General features: G+C 40.5%; 1 protein-coding gene across 1 annotated transcript; it reads left to right on the top strand.

Annotated features, from left to right (window-relative positions):
* The first annotated feature begins 16,017 nt into the window (after positions 1–16,017).
* On the top strand, positions 16,018–25,399 carry SERPINB12 (serpin family B member 12). Its single transcript, XM_007192014.2, is given in 8 exon segments — positions 16,018–16,185; positions 18,292–18,426; positions 19,188–19,328; positions 20,785–20,809; positions 20,812–20,901; positions 22,424–22,566; positions 23,835–24,001; positions 24,994–25,399. Coding segments are annotated over 8 exon segments (1,275 nt in total).
* Positions 25,400–26,998: the final 1,599 nt, after the last annotated feature.

Raw genomic sequence — 26,998 nt, 5'->3', positions numbered from 1 at the left:
TTAGTTTCCTTAAAATATGAACCATGTTTTGAAAAAGAGTCAACGTTGCTATATGATGATAGGTAATATCTGGTGAGTTGTGCAAGTGAATTCATTGCTCTGAAATAGCCTAACTCAGAGAGACAGACAGAGAGACAGACAGAGAGAGACAGAGAGAGAGAGAGAGGCCAATGGGAAAAAGGTTTGGGTGGGACTGACTGAGGGATAGGGAATGAGCAGATGAGGAAGACAGAGATAAAGAGAAGGAACCAGGGAGATAAGGGAAGAGGGAAGAAAATTTGTTCATCTGTTAGGTTTTGTCTGAGATGCCAGAAGAAAACAATGAGCACTGGTGAAGATGTTCAGTGACTCGTCCTAGACAGCTGTGGAGTTGCAGTTATAACTGAGTGGGTCATAGAGGCATAGAAAAAATAGTTTCTAATACCTGACTTCTGTCTCAGCTACACTTTACTTTGCTTCACACTTAGTTGAGACCATAGAGTTTTGTTACCATTCAATTCATTTGCCGGGAGTGGATTGGGATAAGATATGAAAATCATTCCTGTTGGGTTTTGTATATTCCACTTACAAACTATGAACTCATGGGGTCTCACAGTGCTTCAAGTGCTCTGTAAGGTGCTTAGGGAGAATAAGGAACAGAGATAGAAAGTCCTGTAAAGAAGCTGTGGTACATGCGGCAGGGCAACTAAGCCCGTGTGCCACAACTACTGAGCCTGCGCTCTAGAGCCCAAGAGCCACAACTACTGAAGCCCGTGCACCTAGAACCCATGCTCCGCAACAAAAGAAGCCACCGCAACCGCAACGAGAAGCCTGCCACCACAACGAAGTGTATCCCCACTTGCAGCAACTAGAGAAAGCCCACGCATAGTAACGAAGACCCCACTCAGCCAAAAAAAAAAAAAGTTTTAGGGAAAAGTATTATAGAGACATGAGGCTATGTCATTTTTCTGGATTTTGTGTTATCTGTCAGCATTTTACAATCTGTTATTTGCTGCGATTTCTTTTTTCATTCTAAATAAATATTCACTTTTGCTCCTAAAAAAAAAAAAAAAAAAGAAGCTGTGGTAATATATACAATGGAATACTACTCAGTCATAAAAAGAATGAAATAATGCCATCTGCAGCAACACAGATGGATGGACTTAGAGATTATCATACTAAGTGAAGTAAGTCAGAAAGAGAAAGACAAATACCACATGAGATCACTTATATGTGGAATCTAAAATATGACATAAATGAACTTTTCTACAAAACAGAAACAGACTCACAGACATAGAGAATAGACTTGTGGTTGCCAAGGGGGAGGGGGGTGGGAGAGGGATGGATTGGGAGTTTGGGGTTAGCAGATGCAAACTATTATATATAGGATGGATAAACAACAAAGTCCTACTGTATAGTATAGGGAACTATATTCAATACCCTGTGATAAACCAAAATGGAAAAGAAATGAAAAAGAATGTATATATATACATATATATCTATATATCTATAACTGAATCACTTTTCTGTACAGCAGAAGTTAACACATTATAAATCAACTATACTTCAATAATAAAAAAAAAAAGAGAAAGTCCAGGCTTTCTAGCAGCCCTTTATAAAGTCTTCCTCTGTAACCTCTGGTTTCCAGGAAATGACATGCTGTGGGATACTGTGTAAAGAGAGGCTGTGTTAGTGGGATGTTCTATTCTAAAGGAGTGATAACACAGAATTAGAGATAATTAATTTAAAATTAATTGAGCTAATGACCACAAATGCATGTCTCCCCTTGCTGTCTTACAGGTTAATTATTCTGATTCATGGTCATTATTTAAAAGACATAGAATTACTTGCTTAACACCCATCCTTACTAGTTTCCACAGGCTGTAGGACTTGGCTGTTCCCTTCTCTGCATGACCTTGAATTGACTTCATCAGAGCAAAAACTTTAGCAGGAGACAGTCCTCACTGGCTTCCAGGTATGTGCTAGGACTGGACAAGCTGTTAATGGTAGAGGTGCCTTTTGGGGCTAGTTGTCTTGGTATTGAAGCTCTATGTGTTGCAGATCTTTATTCTTGGGATCAGAGAGGCAGGGAGGTGCTGAAGTTACCATCCGGCTATTTTCCAGCATCATGACTGTGAGCAACTTAGCTTGCCTGGGTCCTAGTGTTCTCATTTGTCACATTGGGATAATAATGTCTCTCTCCCTGACTTCTTGGAAGGACTGAATGAGATAATGGGCCTGGAAGGGCCTGCTACATGTTAGGCCCCCCATGAATGTTTACTATATGTAGACACAGGTCATACAGCCTGGATCGTAAGCTCTTATCACACTAGGGGTCATGCGTGCAGGGACAATCACACTCTTGTTCATTGTATACCCAGTGCCTGACATATAGTAGGTACTCAACACATAGTTATTCATCAAATAAATGTCTGGATTATTATTTTACTGCAATACTCAAGGGGCTTAGAGTTTTGCCTGGGGTAAAGGTCAAACCAAGATGCATATTTTTTATTACATTTGTTCTATGTAAGGAGAGGTTATATACCTAAGGATATAAAATTTTCGTAGACTTTAAAAATTATAATGTGTCACCATTTAAAGCAAGGATTAGCAAACTTTTCAGTGAAGGACCAGGTAGTATATATTACTGGTTTTGCAGGCCATGTGGTCGATTCACAGCTGCTAAACTCTGCCACAGTAGCTCCAAAAGCAGCCATAGATAGCAGTAAATGAATGGGCATGGCTGAGTATCAATAAAACTTTATTTACAAAAACAGGCATTGGGCCAGATTTGACCTGCAGGTTATAGTTTGTGAACCCTGATTTGAAGGATGAAGCCCCCTTTTCTAAAAAAAATTTATTAAAAAATTTTTTATTGGAGTACAGTAACTTTACAATGTTGTGTTAGTTTCTGCTGTACAACGAAGTGAATCAGCTATATGTATACATATATCCCCTCCCTCTTGGACCTCCCTCCCACTTCCCGCATCCCACCCATCTAGGTCATCACAGAGCACCGAGCTGACCTCCCTGCCCTAATTTACAATTATAGAAGAAATAGATATATGTCATATAGAATTGGATAAGACATAAAACAAGTTTATGTAGTACTAATTCTATTAATAATAATAATAATGCTAACATTTGTATAACACATTAGAGCAAGGAAAGCCATATTATTATTCCCATTTTTCTTATAGGTGAGAAAACTGAAGTTCAACAGGTATTTGCTCCAGGTCTCAGGCTAGTAAGATTCAGACCAGGATCTGGATCCTCTGATGGCAAATGTACTGCTCCTTCTGTGACGCATTCTGTGCCATCTCATGGCTGTGGCTGTCTTTGGTTCCTGTGTTTCTGTCCCACTGGACAGGCAGTTGGCATTGTTTCCAAGCTTGGAAGCTTCAGTTCTGGATCGGAGAGAACTGAGGTCTTTCATTGAAAGGGTAATGATATCTTAAGGGTGATTCCAAGTTTTAAAATAAGTTTATTATGTTTTGTCTTTATTATTATTGCTTTTTGTCATTTTAATGGAACTTTCTTTCTTCTTTGGATTTTTTTTTTTTTAATTTTATAGCTACTTTATTTATTTATTTATTTATTTTTGGCTGTGTTGGGTCTTCGGTTCGTGCGAGGGCTTTCTCTGGTTACGGCAAGCGGGGGCCACTCTTCATCGCGGTGCGCGGGCCTCTCACTATCGCGGCCCCCCCCGTTGCGGGGCACAGGCTCCAGACGCGCAGGCTCAGCAGCCGTGGCTCACGGGCCCAGCCGCTCCGCGGCACGTGGGATCCTCCCAGACCAGGGCCCGAACCCGTGTCCCCCGCATTAGCAGGCAGACTCTCAACCACTGCGCCACCAGGGAAGTCCTCTTCTTTGGATTTTATAAGTACCCAGGCTTTCACACTTGGAGGATAAAATGACGAACATCAGATCAACCATTTACTTTAGATAAATGATACACTTTTTCATTAGATCGAAGGTCTCCATGCTGATATTTTCCCCATAAACATATTTTATTTCCTCAGTACTGTAATGTAAAATCAGATGAAGAAGAGCCCCTTTACAATATTTCAAAAATACCGCCTTTGCCACACAGTATAATTTTAATCTTATTTTTCTGCATCACAAGCTGGCAAAGACTTTGACTAGCGAATCATTCTAGCAGCGCTGAATTTTAAATTCCAGGCAGAAAAAGACTAGTTATTGAAGGGTTAAATGATTGTCTCATAACTCACGATGAGTCCTCACGTATCTAGGTGGAGTCGTCTAACCCAATTTTTACAGCCTGTTGACACAGAAAAACTTCTTTACCTTGCCTTGAATAGCACGGACCTCCAAAATTTCTTCAAACTCTAGCATAATTCTCTGATGCCGTAAGTCACTGATATTAGAGAGACTGACCTTCTTCAGTCACCCAAGTGAAATTATGTATGGAAAGTTCCCAATGGTGCTTGACACACAGTGGGCGCTCAATGAATCCTCCCGCTCTTGTTAGTGATGTATCACAATACCTAATAATATCTAATACCTAATATTTAGCTACATTCAGTGGAAAGTTTCATCATTATTGATTGAACAATCATACCACACCAAATTTTTTAGGCTTGTAGGGCACAGTCATCTGTAATCAGACCTTCGTTGGATTATTTGAAAGGATGAACAGATGCAATCCTAGATGAAAGATATTCAAAGAAACATTGGATCTGCCCAGGCACCCAGACTGGGTGCCTGACTCATGTGACTCAACAGTAACAAACGTGACAACCAGAAATCCAAGGAACCAGGCAAAAAACATCATCCTGTTCTAAATGTCAATCGTACCCTTTTTTTTTTAAATTTTTATTTATTTATTTATTTATTTATTTATGGCTGTGTTGGGTCTTCATTTCTGTGCGAGGGCTTTCTCTAGTTGCAGCAAGTGGGGGCCACTCCTCATCGCGGCGCGCGGGCCTCTCACTATCGCGGCCTCTCTTGTTGCGGAGCACAGGCTCCAGACGCGCAGGCTCAGTAGTTGTGGTACACGGGCCCAGCCGCTCCGCGGCATGTGGGATCTTCCCAGACCAGGGCTCGAACCCGTGTCCCCTGCATTGGCAGGCAGATTCTCAACCACTGCGCCACCAAGGAAGCCCGTCGATCGTACCCTTTTTGCATGGCAATGTTGCACGGAAACCACAGGAGGTAGTTATTGACCAACTGGAACGAAATAGTAATTGATTCACAGGTTAAAATTCTCCAACCCCTTGTCAATCATAACCGATGACCAAACTCAACTGAAAAATGATGGTTTTTAGAAGTTTGTGGAAACAGAGAAAAAAAAAACGTAAAAAAACTCTAATGAAAAAGTGAAGACAATTCAAAGCATAACTGAGTAACCAAGGATGGCCAAGAGAAGATGGGTAGATCTGATCTACAATTCATATGCCCAATTATATTTGGGTATAAAAGGTATTCTTTTTCTCCCCAACTTTACTGAGGTATAATTGATAAGTAAAAATTGTGTATATTTAAGGTGTACAAATGTTTTGATATCTGCATACACTGTGAAATAATCACCACTATCAAGATAATGAACATATCTATCACCTCACATTAAAAGGTATTCTTAAAGTGCTGACTATTATCTAGGGAAGTTCACCTCATTCACTTTATGGACTTGCTGACTGAACCTTTTATCTCCCTCTGTCTCACCACTTAAATGAACTTTCACCAATCCTTATTACAAAGGATTAAACAGAAAAGGAAATTAACAGCACATTTATTTTCTACGTTTCTATTGAGAATTCAGACACCCTCTCGATGTTGAGCTACTGATTTCCATTGGTCGATATCTTACCTTCTAAAAATGTTTTTCACTTGTTTCATTTATACACCATCTGCTTAAGTAGCTTGTATTCTCCATATAAGTTTACATACACACAGAGTATATATAACAGCTTATATTCTCCTTAAAGGCAATATCCTCACTTTAAAAAGTTTTCTTTTGAATGTCCGTATGTCTAATATAATCATATTTTTGGGATTGGAGCTCCCATAATAGTGTGGTCTGACAAGAAGTTAGAAAAGGAAGACAAGCTGTCAAAAAAGGAACCAAGCCATAAAGGAGTATTTATTTTGACTCTAACTCATGTTGACTGCAAGGTTTTCACTGTTCCTAACTTTCTTCTAGCTACAACCTTTATGCCCTGTTTACTGACCCCCATGTTTAGGGTCATAAACAAATCAGGATGGTGGAATGTTAGAACTAGAACAACATCAGAAGTTATTTGGTTCAGTTTTAAAACTTTTGTTTTTTCAGTTGTGGGAATATATTTGTCTCATGAACACTTTATTGGGAGCCAGATAAGGAAGAAAAAAAAGAAAGGAAGGAAAGACGGGAGGGAGGAAAGAAGGAAAGAAAAGGAAGAATGTGGGAGCATCTGGGGCTCTAAAGTCCTTTCAGGAATAAATAAAATAAATTAAATAAATTAAATAGCAATCTCCAACCCGCACTCCAAGGCTGCTGCAGGAAAAAACACCAAAACTTTGAAAATAGCTTAAAGCACATTTTGCAAGTCTTGTGTAATAAATCAAAAAAAGTTTAGAATAAACTACAGAAATTCAAGTATAAGAGAAAGTCCAAGACAATGGTTATGAAGTAAAATGGTTCTTTGCATCTTTATTAATCTGGTATAAGGATTTGGGTTGAAAGGTGTGGGTCAAATATTACTATGAGCCTTCTATAAAGAGACCCAGTTGGAAAGATCAAAGAAAACATAAACATAGTAAGTTAAATATTTAATTTAGTTGAAGGCACAGAGTATGAGAATTTGTTTAAAAATATGTGACACACATTCCTTTTTTTTTTTTGTCATCAGTGACAATTTTACCCTGGATTCCAAAATAGCACTTGGAAAAATGCCATTGTGGGAGGGGCAGAGTTCATATATTTCTGTTCTTGACAGGGTACAGATTGAAACTTACCTGGCCGGCTGTTAGGAGCAACTCTGAAGGCAAGAATGTAAATGCTAGCATTACCTAGCATCATTTTTAGCGATGAACATTGCACTGGAATTTTACTTTAAATGATAGAAACCCAAAGGAGACTTGATTGAAACCAAAGGCTATGCAATTTTTATTTATTTTTATTAAGTCAAATGTCATTTATTTATTTATTCATTTTAAAAATCTTTATTGGAGTATAGTTGCTTTACAATGTTGTGTTAGTTTCTGCTGTACAGCAAAGTGAATCAGCTATACGTATACATATATCCCCTCTTTTTGGGCTTTCCTTCCCATTTAGGTCACCGCAGAGCATTGAGTAGAGATCCCTGTGCTTTACAGCAGGTTCCCATTAGTTATCTATTTTATACATAGTTTCAATAGTGTATATATGTCAATCCCCACCTCCCAATTCATCCCCCCCCAAATGTTTTTAAAAAAGAGCAATTTGTTTTATGATGTTTTGAATTGTTTGTAAATGTGGCAATACCTGTTAGGATATAGCAGAATCTGTCACCTCCCTCAGCCCCCAAGCTCCTGGTCAGATGTCTGATGTATCTGATTGAGTTTTTAAAAATGTAGATGTCTGAATAATTTTTTTTATCTTTATATACTCGACAGGTTATATTTCATCTTTTTATTATTTCTGAAATATAAAATGGTATAATACTTAGAATATCTGTATTTTAAATAATATGGGTTTAGATTTCTCTTTTGCAGTGTAAGTTGGAAATGCTTTTGAGTGCATCTTTCATAAGTTTTTCTTTGTTTACAGATATTGTTTATCATTTAGTTAATTATAACCAGGTTTTAGACTTATCCCTGCAGAATAGCGTCTATCTTTGTGAACTTGGAATTTCATTCTTGGGTTTTTAATAGCTTTCTGGAAATTACGGAAATTATAAGACATGAAATAATTTTGGGATATAAATTTTTTCTTTCTATACTATCTAGGTAAGAATAATTTCACTCAGCATATTTTGGGTTGTTAGAAAATCTATTTAGTCTAAGCTTTTACATTTTCACTTTAAAGGAAACCATATTTTAATAAGTGAATAATTTCTAACATAGTAGGAAATTAATCAAAAGTTAATTCTACTGTATAATATCTCCATTGATTACAGCTGCCTGCAGAATGTATACAGAGTTAATATGAAATACTGAATTATCATCTAATATTTCAAACATTAGAACTATTTACAATGAAAAAGGAGCAAATGATAGCAAATAAATCCATAAAAACTTATCAAGTGCTCGTACGTACCATCATTCTTTATGACAGGATACAAAGATGAATGAAAAACATGGAACCTACCCTCAAGAGAATTATGTTTTGGAAGCAAAGATAGAAATATCAAAAACAGACAGAGTGATAAGGGGAAACAAATATACAAACGTGTGTGCTTCTTATATATATATATGAACAAATATAAGTGTGTTTCATATATACATATGATTGCAAGATTAGAAAGCACGTGCAAAAATAATTGCAACTGATTTGTCAATATTGTGAGAGCAAAATTCAAATTTGTTGTACTTGTATAGCACAGGGAACTATACTCAATATCTTGTAATAACCTATAATGGAAAAGAATCTAAAAAAGAATAGATATGTGTATATATGTATAACTGAATCACTTTGCTGTACACCTGAAACTAACACAACATTGTAAATCAACTCTATTTCAGTAAAAATTAAACAACAAAAAACCAAAACCAAAAACCCCCAAATTTATTGTACAAGTGGTAGAACCTCATTACCGATATTCTGCCATCCATACAATAAATGTGAATTTGAGAATAAAAGTTCATCTTTTACCTCATTAGAGGTTAAATAACAGATCGCTTACTTGGGAAGTATTATAGGTAAAAATATGATAATTTGTTATTGATATCAAAGTGATATCTTTTCTTTCCTGAATAAATATTGCCCATTAACCCCTCCCTATATTGCTATGGCCGGCAGGAGGTGCTATTGGGACTGTAAATATGACATTATGTAAGTCAGTCCCGATTTGGGATAAGGTGTTGGCAGTCTTGCAATTCCAGTCTATATTTATGATACATTTGCATAGATTTCAGTGCAACGTGGAAAAGATTTTCTGGTAACTATTCAATCTAGAGCAGAACTCCTGGGTAGATCACAGGAGTCTTGGAAGGACAAACTGGTGCCTGGGTTGCCCATGGGCAGAGAGGCAGTTCAGAACAGCCCGGATGGGCGCTCCACACTGGGTGGTCCTTTCTGCAGCCCAAGACACTGGTCAGAGACATCAATACAAACACATACCTGCTGGAGGCATCTTCCTGCCAGAGAGCTGTGTGGTGGGTCACTCAGGGCGCGGCCTTTTAGAGCAGGAGTGTTATCTGCTCTCGAGGGCAATGTGGTACAGGAGGAAAGAGGGTGGTGCAGGTTGAAACTGGGCTAAACTGACCGGTTTGCACACCAGCTGCATCACTTAATGGTTGGATGTAAAATAAAGATAATTTCTAACTTATAAGATTTTTTGAGAACTAGAGACAGCATTTATGAAATGCCAGGCACATTGTAGGCTCAAATGAAGTGATAGCTATTACTACAAAGTCATCGTGGGTGAAGGTAGTACTAATTCCTTGAGCTGAATAGATTTTTTTTTTTTTTTAATTTTATTTATTTATTTATTTATGGCTGTGTTGGGTCTTCGTTTCTGTGCGAGGGCTTTCTCTAGTTGCGGCAAGTGGGGGCCACTCTTCATCGCGGTGCGCGGGCCTCTCACTATCGCGGCCTCTCTTGTTGCGGAGCACAGGCTCCAGACGCGCAGGCTCAGTAGTTGTGGCTCACGGGCCTAGTTGCTCCGCGGCATGTGGGATCTTCCCAGACCAGGGCTCGAACCCGTGTCCCCTGCATTGGCAGGCAGACTCTCAACCACTGCGCCACCAGGGAAGCCCCTGAATAGATTTTTGAGGCACCTTTCCCTCTTAAAAGGTTATTTCAAGTCTGAAAATAATGATGACTGCAGTAAATTTACGTACAAGTTTTTCAAGTTGTAGCTTATTAAGAGGCAGCCTACATTAGCAATCAGCCTTTAGATTTATACTTAGCCAAACAGTAACTTTGTGTGGTGGATCCTTTCCAGAGTAGAGGTAAAGTACATCCTGTTAACACTTAGGGAACAGGTCCTAACTGGATCTGGAATCAAATTTCATTGTGAGAAGTTACTCTTGAATTTTTAATGTAATCTTAGTTCTCGTGTTAAACACAAACTTGCAATGCCTCAAAATTAACTGCCATGCTTAGTAATACATCTACAGTATATTTAAAAATTATATATACATAAATATAATTTATATATATAAATTATATTTGTATGTATAAATTATATATTAAACTTTTAAAAAGTTATATATAACTTTTTAAAACTTATATACAACTTCTAAAAATTTTATTTTATTTTTTTCAACTCACATATTTTATTTTTTATGATTATAACAATAATGTGTTTTCATTATAAAATAATTTGGAAAATTCAGAAAAAAAAGAAGAAAATGAATATCACCTATAATCCCACAACTAAGAGATATCTACTCAAACCTTTGCATAGCATATTTTCTTCCATTGTTTTTCCTGTATATAATGCATCTATATCTAAGTGGATCAAATTGTTGTTTTAAAAATTAATTTTTATTGGAGTATAGTTTTTTTAAAATGTTGTGTTAGTTTCTGCTGTACAGCAAAGTGAATCAGCTATACCTATACATATATCCCCTCTTTTTTGGATTTCCTTCCCATTTAGGTCACCACAGAGCACTGAGTAGAGTTCCCTGTGCTATACAGTAGGTTCTCATTAGTTATCTATTTTATACATAGCAGTGTATACATGTCAATCCCAATCTCCCAATTCATCCCACCTCCCCTTTGTCCCCTGGTATCCATATGTCTGTTCTCTACTCTCTGTTTCTATTTCTGCTTCACAAATAAGTTCATCTGTATTGTTTTTCTAGATTCCACATATAAGCAATATTATATGACATATGTTTTTCTCTTTCTGACTTACTTCACTCTGTATGAGAGTCTCTAGGTCTATCCAAGTTTCTGTAAATTGCACAATTTAACTTTTTAAATATATGTATATACACTACTATATATAAAATAGACAACCAACAAGGACTTACTGTATAGCACAGGGAACTATACTCAATATTTTGTAACAACCTATAGGGGAAAAGAATCTGAAAAAGAATATATATATATATATATAAAATTGAATCACTGTGCTGTACACCTGAAACTAACACAACATTGTAAACCAACTATACTTCAATTTAAGAAATCAAGACTATATAAACAAAATAAAATATATGTATATGTATGTAAATATATAGTTATAAAACATATATATTATAAAACATATATAAAAGTGCATAAGAAATAAGTGTAAATTTAATGCATAATCAGCACCCAGATCAAGAAATTGAACATCTCCAGCTCCCCAGACGCCTCCTTCATGCCTGGGCCCAGCGGTATCCTCGGGCCGGCTCCCATCCGCTCATGAGAGCAGATTCTGTTCTTCCTTTTCCCACCCTGTGCAGTGAAATCTTTTTGGTAGTTTGAAATTGACCACAGTGGGGTTATTTACAAAATAGAAATTGACAAGTCCTTCAAATCATGGATTCTTTTGCCTTTTGGAGAGTCAGTTTACTGGCCCACCCTCGTCCCCATCCATTGCTAACCATGGTTCCCCCTGACCCCCCTGCAGGGTAACCACTCTCCTGACTTCTAAAACCGCAGATTAGCTTCGTCTGTTTTGGAACTTTATGTAAATGGAATCATACAGTAGGAAAGTTTTCACTCCACAGGACGCCTGAGAGATCCCTGTTATTACGTGTTGACTACAGTTTACTCAGTGTCTTTGGTGTAAATATTCCATCATATGACTAAACCACAAGTTTTTTATTTATTCCACGGATGATGGACCTTTATGTTGTTTCTGAGTTTTGGCTATTATAAAGTATGACTATAAATATATTTGTGCACACAATTTTTTAAAATCTGAAAGTTATTTTGCTCCATACCTCTGAAAAATAGCTCTTACAGTTACATTGTAGTATTGTGATGATTAGATCTCTACCGTTTCTGATTTTTGCTAAGCTGGTCCTATTTGTAAGTCCAATAGATTTAGAAAGTGTGGTATAGACATTGCCATTTTCAAATTAGTATGGATGTAAAGGGATTTTTTTGATAAAGACAAGAAAACTGAGCTTAAATTTCTTGATTTGAATTGATTTGATTTTTTTTTATTGTAACAACATATCATAACATGACTCTTACTGACCATCAAAGCTTATCATTAACGAATAAAAACAGTGTTAAGACATTTTAAATGTTAAAAGTGTTATGTTTTTAAATTGTTTACTTGAATCCGTATTATTAGAATAACTACACTTTGATAAGCACTGTTTAAAAACATCTTCCTGAGTAATACACCTTTGTCTTTTCTACTTCATTTTATAAATTAATATCTTACTCCTCTCCCTTCCTTAGACCCTCTGTCTGTAGCTGCTAAGATTGTAGTATCTGCTCTGCTAATAGAGCGTGGATTTCTCAAAGGCAGAGACTATGTCTTGTTCAGTTTAATCTTTTCTTAGGCAGTGACTAAGCCAGTGGGAGAACTTCATAAATGTTTGTTTATTGAATAACTAGGTGACTGTCAGATTTAGCCAGCTTCTAATTTAAAAACTCAAAAAAAAAAACCCCAACCCTCAGAAGATGATTACCAGACAACATTTAATCAACTTATTCAATGTTCATGTTTTCCATATTTTAGAGTTTTGTATAAAGCCAGGAAGGATTTCCCTGTTCTAGATGCTTGCACAGAGTCATACGATATTCACTGCAGCTCTCAGGCGGTTCTTCTCTTACTACCCTTCTCAGCTCTCCCTTGGAAGGGGAGGGGGTGTGAAGCTACATTGTCTGTCTTGGAAGCTTAGAACGGGCCTCTGTGGTATAACCAGGTCATCACTCAGCGAATGTGAGACCATGATGGTAATTGGAGCCAGATTAGGGAACTCACGCAAAGCTCACAAAGTTGTGTGCAGGTTCCGTGTTCTTTATGCGCAAATGGGCAGAGAGAATTTGGGGGAGGGGCACTCTGCAGTTCACAGAGTGAGTAAGGATAGTTCTAGAATGAGAAATGAGTGCAAAAAGCAGTATATGCAGCAGAGAACAGGGACGGGCGTGGTGAGGTCTTAGCCCTGCTTTTCTCTTGGCCAGTGTGTCACTGTGTACAAGTTACCTCGCCTCTGCTGGCCTCAGTTTTTTTAGTCTTGAGAAGAAGGGAGTTGGCAAGCATGAACAATCCTGCTCTTTTTAAAGCAGGTAGGGTACTAATTGTTGAGGTCTGTGCATTGTCGTGCCAGAAAGAAACACCCTGCCACTCTGATGCCAGGGGCATATCTGCACCAGGGAACAAGGGTGAGGGTGTGCAAACAGCTGGGAGCAAAGGGCCGGGTGGGGATCATTCCGTCTTTTAATCCAAATCCCTTTTTTTCTTCAATATTGTATGTCTCAAGTCTTCTTTTCATAGCAGTGAATAAATAGCCAGAATGTCCATGGCCTTCTCCTCCTTTGATACCGAAGGTTTTGATCAAATATCAATCAACCTTGGTTGTACAGCCAAGGCTTTAAAAAAATATTAGGCTACCTTTTATCCAAAATTTTATGATTTCACAAAAGCCTGTGAAATCCCCTCAACTCGAATATTTTTTAATTTATCTGATTTCTCTACTTCCTTAGTAGACTTGTTACTACATGGTTAATATGAGCTGTTGTTATAGACAGAATATGTTGGAGGTGAAGCTACTTTTCAACACACACAAGTGTTATCTTCCTGAGGTGTGAGGCATTATTGAATTTCCAGATGCACCAGGACATACGTTTCTTGGAAAACGCCTACCTGAACCTAGTTTTAACAGCACAAAATGAGAAATATGGTTATGTACAAATTTGGCAAAAAAAAAAAAAAAAAAAAAAGTGACATTAAACATGGACCGAAAGCAGGAATTCCCTGGTGGTCCAGTGGTTGGGACTCGGCACTTTCACTGCGGGGGCCTGGGTTCCATCCCCGGTCAGGGAACTAAGATCCCACATGCCATGCAGTGTGGCCAAAAAAACCCCCCAAAAAACAAAAAAATTGGACCAAAAGCTAAACAAGGGGAGGAAGTACCCATATGTAGCAGGCATGTGTTTGATCAGCCGATACTACACTGAGGGGCAACTAAGTAGAAATAGTAGATTTAGTAGAAAGAGCACTTAATTTGGACCAAGTACAAGTGGGCTTTGATGCCTCACTTTTCTCATCTGTAAAAAGGGAGTGATAATATCTACCTTGCAGAGTAGGATTAAAGCTAACATATAAAAAATACATGTCTGGCACATTTTTAAAAAGTTACCCAATGTTATCTTTTTGAATCAGATTTTATAGACTAAAAAGGTCTATACTTAACTGGGAAGATGCTAAAGCCAGTGCATACCATTCAAGTCAATACACTATTTCTTAATGCTTACTATGTACCTTGTGTCTGGTGATAAAAACACAAATAAGAGGGCTTACATTTCCATCTTGGAAAGTCACAGTATCCATAGGCAAAAAGATAAAAGAAAGGACAACTCGTTTGAGAGGGCTAGGTCCAAGGTGAGAGCTACATAAGATTCTCTTGATGCTTCTGGAATAGATTATTGGTGGGGGGCAAGGAATCTGTCCTAAACAAGTCACTCTCTTGCTTGGGTTCAGTGTTCCCTGTGGTTCTACACTGTCAAGAGAAGGTGTTAAACCTAATGACTTGTAAACCTCCAACATCTTTCAAGGTTTATTATCTCTCGAACAACATCAATAACTGACTTCAGAGCCTCACGGCTTGCAGGTTGCATATGGAATGAGTCAAAAGGAGGCGAGACTGTTACAGAGGACATGGCCCAGGACAACTGGCTGGCCATATCCAAAGTCGTAGGACATGGAGGGGAGAGGACAGGCAAAGACTTAGAAGGAAGAGGTGGAATGACGATTCCTTGGTTAACTTGACCTTGGGGAAATGGTCGCCTTTGACTTTATTTACCTGAATAAAGGCAGTTCTACAACAAAGTGGGTAGAATTGTGCTTCCCAAAAGATATGTTTAAATCCTAATTCCCAGTACCTGTGAATGTGACCTTATTTAGAAATAGGGTCTTTGCAGATATAATCAAGTTAAGATGAGATCGTGGTAGATTAGGGTGGGCCTTAAACCAATGATGAGTGCCCTTATAAGAAAAAAGAAATTTGGACACACACACACACACACTACACAGGGAAGAACACCGTGTGAAGATGGAGGCAGAGATTAGACCGATGCCTCTCAAGCCAAGCACTGCTGCCAAGGGTGGCTGGGAGAGAAGCACGGAACAGATTTTTCCTGAGAGCCTCTAGAAAGAACCAATTCTGCCAACACCTTGATTTTGGAATTGTGGCCTCCAAAACTGTGGGGAAATCCATTTTTGTTGTTTAAGACTCCTAGTTTGTAATAATTTGTTATGGCAGCCTTAGGAAACTGATTCACACCACTAAATGAAAATAGATCTCGATCTGAATCAATATCACTATCAACATCTCTGTCTAAATACCAGAAGGATGGTGACCTTAGTATTCCAGTTTTTAATAACATATTGACTGATTGCGTATGCTTGCATCTCAGGTATTTAAAATGAGAACTGGGGCTTCCCTGGTGGCGCAGTGGTTAAGAATCCGCCTGCCAATGCAGGGGACACGGGTTCGAGCCCTGGTCCGGGAAGATCCCACATGCCGCGGAGCAACGAAGCCCATGCGCTACAACTACTGAGGCTGCACTCTAGAGCCCATGCTCCGCAACAAGAGAAGCCACTGCAATGAGAAGCCCGCGCGCAGCAACGAGGACCCAACGCAGCCAAAATTAAATAAATTTTAAAAAAATTAGAAAAAAATTAAAAATGAGAACTGTTTACCTACTGTGCTCTCTGATCATCATTTTCTCTCTCTCGTTCTGTTTGTTTGCTTTAGACTGTCATCAGATCCACAATGGACTCTCTCATTGCAGCAAATACCAAATTTTGCTTTGATGTTTTCTGAAAGCTCCGCAAAGATGATTATCATAAGAACATCTTCTTCTGTCCCCTGAGCCTCTCTGCTGCCCTTGGCATGGTCCGCCTGGGGGCCAGAAGTGACAGTGCACGTCAGATCGACCAGGTGCGGATCCAGTGGTCCAGGTCCACGCTCAGAGTCAGACCCCAGTCCTTCGTTGGCAGGCCTGGCTGTCCACGGCGCCCTGGGCTTGCTGGGAGCCGGGTCCGCCCCGGAGCCTTCATTTATCTCCTCGCCCTGCTTCCTCTTCAGTCCAACCATCCTTCCAGGCTCAGTTAAGCCTCCACCTCCTTTAGGACGCCCCCCCTCCCCCACCTCACCAGTCGGACAGCTGTTCTCATCATTGCTCTGTCTCTGCCTGCATGTCTGGTGTTTTTTTCTCTCTATAGTTATTGATACCAATATTGCCAGTAATTTTTAATATGTGCATGGGTTTTCTCTCTCACTCATTCCATTACATAAAAATGTGTTAAGCACCAGTTGTGCATCCAGCGGCTAAAGATCCTGGTGTCCTCCTTGACTTCTTTCTTTCTCTCTCACTTCACACCAACTTTGTGAGAAAGGCCTGTTGGCTTTTCTTTTGAAATATATCCAGGACTCTGGCACTTCCCACCACCTCCCTGAGGTCTGCCCCTCCTAACCTGGATATGCTTCCTAATGGGCGGCCCTGCTTCCACTGACAGTGTTCTCCACCCAGGTGCCAGAAAGATCCTTTAAACCGAAGTCAGATCCTGTTTCCCATCAACTCAAAACCCGGACTTCCCATTCCCCTAATGATAGAAGTCCAAGTCCTTTCAACGGCCCGTGAGAAGCGGGGCCCTGAGTTCCAGATAACCTGGTGACTCTGTCTCTCCCTCCCCTCCCCTCACTCCAGCCACACTGCCCCCTCCTCCTCTCTTGGGAAATCCACACCCACTCCTGTTTTAGGGCCCGTGTTCCATTCCCTTTGCCTGTTGATGGTTCTTCCCCCAGGTAACTGATCTATAACTTACTTTCTCCTTCAGGACTTTGATCAGGGTTTACCTTCCCAGTGAGGTTTACTTTGATTTCTCAATCCAAGGCTGCATCCTGGCCCCCAACATTGTAAGATTCCTTCTTATCCTAGCTGCTTTCCCCACGTGGCATTTTCCACCTTCTAACATGCCACATGCAGTAATTAATTACTATGAAAAATGACATAGTTTTTCTATGCCTCCCCCACTAGAATGTAATCGCCCGGAGGGCAGGACTCTTTGTCCTAGAACAGAGCTTGGCTTATAGCGCGACCCAATACAAATTTGCAGAATGAATGAATGAAAGTGACAAGAACAACTCCCCAGTAAACCACAGGCTCCTGAGGCTGGTTTTACACTTCCCTGGATCTAGCCCAGAGAGCAGAAGTTGAGTATGAACACAGCCGTGGTCCTTAATATGGAGGAGTGAATTATTGGATTGAGGCAGAATGTGTTTAGGGTCATTCTACTTTATTCATTTACTTTGATTTGATGTGTTATTCCATTAGCTAAACTTGACTAGACTGTGGTTGGCATCCTGCAGGCCAGGTTTCAGGTGTAGGCCCTTGGGTGTCACCTGCCAGCAGACCTACCCTGAGTGGTGACAGAGGCCCCCCCTTGTCTTCCATCTTTCTGCAAAGCTCTGGATAACTTGTCTTTTGCTTGATTGATTTGAAACTCTAGATCAGCACAGTCTAACACAAATATAATTTGAGCCACATATGTAATGAAAAATATTTTAGTAGCTATACTAAGGAAGTAAAAATAGGTGCGGCTAATTTTAATAATATATATTATTTAACCCAGTAGCTCCAAAATATTATCATATCAACATGTAAGAAGTTAAAACATTTAAATGAGATATTTTATGTTCTTTTTTTTTCATACTAAGTCTTCAAAATCTGATGTGTATTTTACACTCACAGTCAATTCAGGCTGGTTCATAGCCACGTGTGGCTCTGGCTGCCTTGATATTCTTTTAGTTTGGTTACATTCATTCTTAAATGCAGTCCCAGGGGAGTAGCATTCCACTTACTTCCTCTCCATTCCACCGCACAGCCCTAGTCAAAGGAAACATGCACCTTTCTTTAAACTGTTGTTGAGTGTTTTGTTTGACTCTGTAATCATTGTCATTGCCACATGATAAAAATGTTTCTGAAGCTGTTCAGACTTCCTGCCGTTTGTAGTGTCTGAAAGACCCCATACCATTCTCACGCAGGTACTACACTTCAACGAAGTTTCCCGAAAGGAAAGCAAAGAACCGGGTCCTTGTCTGAAAGGAGAAAAACAAGAAGGGTGTGCTGACAGCTCTCTGGAAGGGCAGAAAGAAAGGACAGGGTCTCTGGCTCTGCAGGTGAGAGCCACCAAGAACTCCTGCCCCCCCTTACAAACATCTCCTCTGGGCTGTCCTATACTGGGTCACGGTTCTTAACCCCCAGCATTAGGTCCTGGCTGTCCTCAACAGCAATATCCATAGTAATAATCCCAAATGACCCACAATTCCTTTCTGATTATGCATCTTATAAGTGCTTGTCCGTAAGCTAGTTTCCTAAAGAGTATGATCTAGTATCTTCTGCTCAGGATAAAGAAACTTAGCTCATAGGCTCAGGACTCACCTACGTTTATAGGTCACGGGTCCCCAGGATGGAGCATGGTTGAGGATGAAGGGCCGTGAGAAGGGGGAGCAGCGACCCCTTAGTCTCTCTCTCCACTTTTGCCTGTTTTATTTCATGCTGAAATCTGTACTGACACACAAGGCTTTTATGGGTTGTCTTATACCAGGAGCAGTAAAGATATTCTCCAGGTTATATATCTATCCCTGGATGTTAGGAAGTTTAAAAAGAGGGTGGAGAGATTATCTCTTTCTTGAATCTTTTTGAATACAGAGAAAAACAAGGCACACTGATCTAAGATATAGTGTGCATTGGGGAGCCCCCAGAGATATATTTCCTGAATGATCTTGATCCCAACGTGGGAGCCAGGATGGGGACCACGTCTCACCCTCCATCCATCCCTCTCTTCTTCTCAGCTTGCTCGCCCACGTGGTAACCAAGTGAAATGACAACCTGCTTTAACTCTTGTCGTAAGATCACGTTTTATTTCTTCTATTATTAGGCCAAGTCTTAAAAGGATGAGAGTGGACTGCTCAGGTGCTACTTCGGGCAGCTTCTCTCCAAATTAGTCAGGATCAAAGCTGATTACAGCCTGAGTATTGCCAACAGGCTTTAAGGAGAGCAGGAATTCCCAATCCGTCCGGTGAGTTAGGCATGACCGGTGATTAAAGCTACCATATCACTTACTACTTAAAAATCAGCGAGGAGCTGGATTACTCACCTGCTGTCTAGAACACAAACATCTGACAGGAGGATGTGATGACGGGATGCCCAGGACCCACCTCTTTCTCTCCTACGCCTTCTGTTGCCCTCCTCCCAGTTTTCAACTTGAACACTTTAGAAGGTCCCCTGAGTGGAATAGGGCAGGGGAAAGAGGGTCACGTGACCCTCTTCGGAGCACGTTTGCGTTTGGTAACGGTGTTCTCTCTGACCTTGACAGTCTTTCCCAGTCAAGGTGCCTGGTAGATGCACTTATGTGGCCCCTCTTCCCGTTAGTCCCTCCCTCCCCTCTCAAGGCACTTCTCTAAAGTCGTCTTTTGTGCCACGATCAGGCCACCTGCCTATGAAATTGTACTCATTTAAGAAGACGAGCGGCGTAGCCGAAGGAGACTCCGTTTGGAGCCAAAAGACGCAAGTCTTGTCTCCGTGGCTAAAGGCTTTATACCTAGAGCAAGATGCCGCCGACTCTGGGCTTCAGTTTCCTCTCTCGCCACTAGAGGGAGCCACATACTTAGCAAGAAACACGAGGGGGCTTGACCAATGGCAAAGGTGGGATACAGAGGGTTAGGGCTGGCTTAGTGAGGGGCGGGGGAGGAGGGGGACGTCCCTGATGGTGGCCCGGTTCGAGCCCTGCTTGGGGAAATAAGATCCCACATGCCACACCGCATGGCCAAAAAAAAAAAAAAAAAAGAAAAATGACGGGGGTAGCGTACTTTGACCAAAATTAGTATATTCTCTTAAAATGGAAACGAGATTTTATATGCTGTTTTTTTTAAAACTAGCTTTATTGAAGTATAAATTCATATAACATACAACTCACTTATTAAAAATGCACACAGCAATGGTTTTGGTATATTACATTAAAATTTTTAAAAATCGTGGTAAAATATCTATAACATAAAAATTGTCATTTTGACCTTTTCTAAGTATACAGTTCAGTGGTATTAATTACATTCATGTTGTGTAATGATCACCCTATCTATTTCCAAAATTGTTCGTCACTGTAAATAGAAACTCTGTACCATTAAGCAGGGTTCTAATACTTAAAAAAATAAAGCATTTTACAGCGAAGTCTCTAAAGTTACTTGCTATTTGTCTTGTGATGTCTCCACAAATGGAACGTCCAAATCTGGTAAGAAAGGTTTGTGTCGTTTTAACGATGGACTGCTCCACGAATAAGCATTTTATACCCTAAATTATCACTACAGCCACTGAAATGTCTCTGGCTAATTAAGATTGGGGATACATAGAGACCACATGCACCCAGTGTAAATGACTAGACACTTCTTTCTCATTAGGCTTCTCATGACTGCCTCACTCCTAACTATTAGCGTAAGCATGATTTTATTTCACTGTTTCCATTTATTCCAATTTATCAGGAATACTCGGATGGCGTGATTCAATTTCACACACGACGACTGAAAAGGTTGTTTTCCAGAAAGACACTGAAAAATCCAGATAAGAGATTAACTTCTGGGTGGAATCTCAATCCCAAGGTAAGAAATAACCCAACACAATGGAGGTGGTATTCTTTTCCATTTAAAAGAAAAAAGTCAGCCCAGCTTTTCAGATTGTTAGTCTGTTGGGACCAGATGCTCACATGTGTGGATTGGGTCCAAAGCTTGTTTTGCATGTGTCACAGTTAAAATGCTTAGATGCTATGGTTTATTTCTGGTCCTTTGCTCCATCATGAAGGTGAGATGCCTTTCAGCCAAGCACAATGCCAGCAGGATGTCAACTATTTCCATTTTTTAAAAAGGGTCAGTAGAAAAATGGTGAAGATAATCTAGTTATTCAGAGGGAAATGGAAATAATAAAATCCTAATTCTTATCAACTTTTCACTACATTTATAGGTGTTTTCTTAGTGAAGGTATGATGGTGTTAAGTGGTGGAAATTTGAGTTCAACATAAATGGAATCATTTTTTAATATGAAACTGCCCTGTCTGTCCTTTCCTTGGGGGAGGCACCCAAACTCCAAAATTATTTCTCCTTACTTCTTCAACAGTGCACAAAAATTGCTCTTCCTTCAAGGTTCCATTCATTTGCCAAAAGGAAAACTGGTTCACTAAAAAAATTCATACCAAGGCATGAATATCTAGTTTCTTCTTAGTTAGTTACTTTCCCAGCATCCTTCAAATGTAGTTAATGTCAGCATCATCTATTACTATGGGATTTGAGTGTAAATCTCCTTGAGGTGGAAGAGTCTTCTCATCTTAAGGCTGAGGCGTGCATTCAAGTACATGATGACGTGGTATTTTGAGGTGGAAAAGGATGCATACTGAAGATGGACCATTGCCTGATAGCATGGGCTTTTCCAGTCTGCTGCAGGGCTGTGTTCTTGCAGAAGGAGCCCAGGGCTGGGCCAAGAGTGGGAAGGACCCTGGATTGATCTCAGGCAGTCTTGCTACTTTTTGGCTGTGTGACCTCACATCTCATGGGCTGTAGTTTATTCTTCTATAAAGAAGGGATAACAATACCTTATTTCTCATGGTTGATGTAAGATGGAATGAGAGAGGGCATGTGAAAGTCCCTACAAAATAGGATTTATATAATGGCTAGTACATATATATGCATTTTTGTTTATACGTAAGCATATTAACTCTGCTGTGATGAATGCTTGAGATAGGAAGTTTACACAGTAGTTTTTTTTCTCGAGGAGATTATAATAAAATCAGGTGGCAGGATCTACACTTTGAAAGATCAATCATGACATAAGAAGTCTGATGACAATTCGATCCACAGTGATATAATCAAGAAATTCTCTCAGTGACAGTGTCCTGAATTGGATCCCCCTTGGGGATGAGTAAGAGGGTCCTTCCCCCATCACTCCCACCCTCACCTCTACTTTCACTCCACCCAGGACTAGGGGTGGTTTAATTTTATTGGATTCGTTCTTGAATGAGACATGCTCTAGCCTTGGGGATATTAAACTGCATTAAAGAAAATCTGGCTACATGATTACTTTTGCTATAATTCATATTTAGGATATTCCTTGGAAACTTTCTTTTTTTTTAAGGTAAAATCAAGGAACTCTGTAGCAAGGGTGCTATCAACAATTCGACCATGCTGGTGCTGGTGAATGCTGTTTACTTCAAGGCCAAGTGGGAAAAATATTTTGACTGTGAAAACACAGTTGATGCGCTTTTCTCTCCAAGTGAGGTACTGTACTAGAGCACACAGTTTTCTAGATATTCCACTCACAATTTCCACTAAGAGTGATTGGCAGTAAGTATACTCGAATCTAAAACTTAGGTCTCTGGGTTACAACTTACATTTATAATAAGAGCATTTTGTTATTAATAAAAATCAGTACCTAAATTTGATGAAGCATTTTTGTGCCAGGTGCTGCACTGAGCATTTTCCCTTCATTATTTCACTTCCTCCCCCAAAATAACATTATGAAAATAGATGTTATTATTAGTCCCATTTAGGAGTTGAGGGGGAAAAAAACTGCAGAAGTTACTTAGTCAAATACATGTGTTAGGATTCACACCTGTGAGTGTTTGCCTCAAAAACCTGTGTTCCTTATTACAAAAAGGCAAATACACATTATACATATTATATATGTTGTATTATGTATATATATGACTTATAACTATGTGTGTATATTATACATGTATAGAAAGAGATCCAATAGGGAGCATACATTTATCTGTTAACATAGGTAATTCAGGGAGAGAGAGATGGTGTTCAACTTTTCTTATTTTTCTGTGTTTTCTAACTTTCCACCATGCACAAGTACTGCTTCCACAATAATAAACGTTGCTTGGAAAAAAAAAAAATTAAAAAACAAAACTCATGTTCTAAGCCAGTAGACTGTAAAATGGGAGAAAGGGGAGGGTCAGACCCCAGCCTGGCACTTTCACTGTGTTATTCTCTTAAGTGCTGCACATCTTCATCTGTAGACTGATGACCCCACTGCTATGAGGTTATCATGAGGCTTAAGGTGCCCGGGGAAGTGCCCTTTCCTCTGACAGAAGCCCATGGAACAGGAGTTGTTATTTAACATGTAGAAGCTTATCATTTAACCAAGGCTCCCACTCATGCTTTGATGGGGCCACTCAGGCCAGTAGAGGTAGGGGGTCGTGTGAGGCCATGAGTGGTGCAGGAATGGAAGATGGAGCCGGCAGGGCTGGTTTCCACTGGCGAGGCTGTGTGTGGATGCCTGGATGGACACCCTACCAACAAGTGGTCTTGGGAGCTGAAGAACCTATTAAAACCATGGGAAGATAGGGTATTGGCAAAGTAAGGGCCACCTGGTTAGTGGGCAGAGGACTTTGTTAGGCTGGATCCCTGGTGTGGCTCAGGACTTCCGGGGAAGACCCTTCTCATCTTAATGGAGCCCTGGTTTTCAGGGAAGCTGGGGACCATGTTGGTTTGTGAGCTCATCGTGGCAGTGCTGTGACTTTCTACCTTGTCCTCTACAGAATGAAAAGAAGAGCGTGAAGAGGATGAATCAAATGGGGCTGTTTAGAATCAGCTTCCTAGAGGAGCTGAAGGTGCAGGTCACTGAGCTGCGGTACAGCAAGGGGAAGCTCAGCACGATCGTCCTGCTGCCGGCATTCTCTGCAGACAATCTGAAGGGGCTGGAAGAGGTAAATCTTCCTTTTTCACATCTCTACAAAATATTTCATTATAGATCTTCGGGGAACAGCACTCTCTACCATCTACCATCTTGAGGAAGGATGGTACCTGAGCTATCAGAGAAGCAAAGAATATATAAAAATCTGAATTCAGTGAGATATTTATTTCTCCTTTGTTGAGAACTAAAGAACAAATGCCAAAATTATTGGATACGACTTTCCTCTGTAATCTCATGGTTCTCTGCAGTCGTTTTTCCAGACCAAAGGATCTGGATGCCGAGTAACTGTAGAATTGCCACAAATGAGACAAATTTTCCTTTTTCCTGAATATCCTGACTTCTGGCTCTAACTCACAATATTTTTCTGTAGCTCAGTTAGAGACCCTTTAGGCGAATCCTCTTTTTTGGTCCACGTGCCTTGACAGAAGTGGAGATGCTGATGTTGAAATAGATTGCTTGTGAGGTAGGAATTAATAAAGGCTGGGGAAGCTCAGCCTGGCGGGCAAAGAGATAAAGATAGAGGGAGAGTGAAAGTGAGAGAGAAATACAGGGAGATGGGAGAACAGGTGTAACAGTGAGAATAATAACCATTATTCAAAATTTATCATGTGCTAGCACTATGTTAAGTACTTTACATACATTATTTTCTTTAATCCTTGCAAAACCCGAATGGTATTATCTCTGTTTTATAGAAGAGGAGGTTGAACTTCAGAATATTAAGGCTTGGTCAAACTCACCCAGCTTAATCAAACGAGCTTTGCTGGGCTTTGAACACTAGCCTGTCAGACACCGAAGAACACAGGAACCCAAATTTTCCTATAACTTTTAAATAGGAAAGAGATTTGCTTGGAGGTGTTTTGAGTGAGATCAGAGGATTTTGAGGCTTAGGGGAAGACCTTGAGGACGGTTGCCAACTATGGAGATAGACTCAGGCCCTTTGAAGTATTGGGGGCACCCTGTGCAGGCTCATCCTCTGACCCGAACAGGATTTTCTTCCTCTTGAGGCTTGAAAGGAATATCACTTATGGAAAACTCGTGGCCTGGAGCAGTTCAGAAAATATGTCAGCAAAAAGTGTAGCTGTCTCCTTCCCCCAGTTCACCCTGGAAGACAGCTACGATCTCATTCCTGTTCTGCGGGACATGGGTATCACAGATACCTCTGATGAAGCAAAGGCTGACCTTACTGGAAACTCCCCAAGTCCCAGTTTGTACCTGTCAAAAGTTGTCCATAAAACCTCTGTGGAGGTGGATGAAAATGGTATCCAGGCAGCCGCAGCCAGTGGTGGTGTTGGCAAGGAATTGTCCTTACCATCGTGGGAGACGTTTAATGCTAATCACCCTTTTCTCTTTTTCATCAGACACAACAAAACCCAAACCATTCTCTTCTATGGCAGGGTCTACTCTCCTTGAAGGGAGCACATTATCTAGTACTTGGGAGCTGGAAGAAAGTGGCAATACAATCCTCCCCTGTGTTTTTGCTGATATCTAAAGCTGACGGAATTCTAGCACAACTCCACGCTCCCTTCCTCCAGCCACTGGTCCTCACTTGTCCTGACCTTTCTCTCACCCTGTAGCAGATTTTCATCTCAGTCCATTAGTATCAAAGGGTCCTTGCTCCCTCCCTAAGCTTTCACCACCCTAAGCTTTCAAGCATATAAATTCACCCCCTGTGACCTGAAGGTCAACGTAATTGAGGAAGATATTGATTCTAAGTTACTGACCTCCTTACGAAGGAATCCTGAAAGTTCAAGTCATTAGACCACATCCAGGAAATAGCAAACTCAGAAAACGCTTTACCATGGGTGGCAAGAGAAAATGTTTCAATGGGATCTGTTTTGGAAACTCAGCTCTATTTCTGCAGCAGTTGAAATCCTGGTGCATCAGTGGGCGAGACGCCCCGCCTCTTCCTCTTCCGTCTTCTGCTGCACGGAGGGTGTCCCGTGAGGGGCTTCTCACTTGGGCTTAGGGGGGATTTCAGTGACAGCACAAGGGTGTAAAACTCCCCAGCCAACGTGCATTTTGCACAGAGCAGAATGGTATTCGTCTTGTGAATCTGACATTGACTCAGGAGAGTGGTGAGTGGATTGAAAAGAGACGAGTTTCAGTTTTCCTTATAGAGTCTCCTACGCCATCATCATGAAATGCTTCCCCTGTCTCTTCTTCACCCCCATCCTCAGAGAATTCTCCTCTGGAGTTACTCCTAAATACCCAGCATGTTGAGGGTGGGAGAGAAGTGCTGCCCTCTCTGTGGGCTCCCCATTCTCCTCTCTCTGTCCTCTGGCCACGTGGACTGATTTGTCCTCCTAGAGGTCTCATGAGAGCAGGCCTGGGCATGGTGTTCAGGGAAACCCTTGTCAGGAGGGCTATTGGCGTCCTCTCAACTGAAAGCCTGACAACAGAGTGTTCAAGACTCCAGGACCCCAGGACCTTTGTTCTCGGATGTGTTGGTCCGAGTTCTGGAGCTCTGCCTCAGTTGCACGTTCTGGAATGATCACTGACACACCTAACTCAAGGAATCGGTCAGTTTCTCTTCCGTAAAGGTGAATTTCTGGTCTTGGTTGTGGCCCAGTTTCCCTGCCCTGTGACCGTCCTCCTCCCAGTTGCCACTGTGTTGGTTAAATGTGGCTGTAGCAGTTTTTAAAGGAAAAGGTAGGTTAACTTCACCTGCTCTCCTGCCAGCCCGCCCCTAGTTCTCTCACTAGTGTTTTCGTTGTGCTGGAGAAGACAACTGTCATGTTCTTCATAGAGGCTTCTCATGGTCAAAACTTGTTCATGGTATAAAATTTTCTCATTGGTAACATGAGGCTGATATTCCTGGTCCTTTACCCAGAATGCATGTGCCACACATCAAATTTATCTCAGATAATCAAAAACATAGTCTCTCCTGCGGTTCCTTTTGGGAATAATGTTTTGAGGGCTGATTCCGTGCTGACCTGGCACCACAGCTGGACACTGAGTGAATAACCATGACCTATATTATAGGTCTGGCTTTGTCTGGCATTGCTTTTG

This window comes from Balaenoptera acutorostrata, chromosome 13, assembly GCF_949987535.1.
Source record: "Balaenoptera acutorostrata chromosome 13, mBalAcu1.1, whole genome shotgun sequence".
Classification (NCBI taxonomy): Eukaryota; Metazoa; Chordata; class Mammalia; order Artiodactyla; family Balaenopteridae; genus Balaenoptera; species Balaenoptera acutorostrata.
Note: the sequence above shows the minus strand (reverse complement) of the source record. Positions and strands in the feature narration are given on the sequence as shown.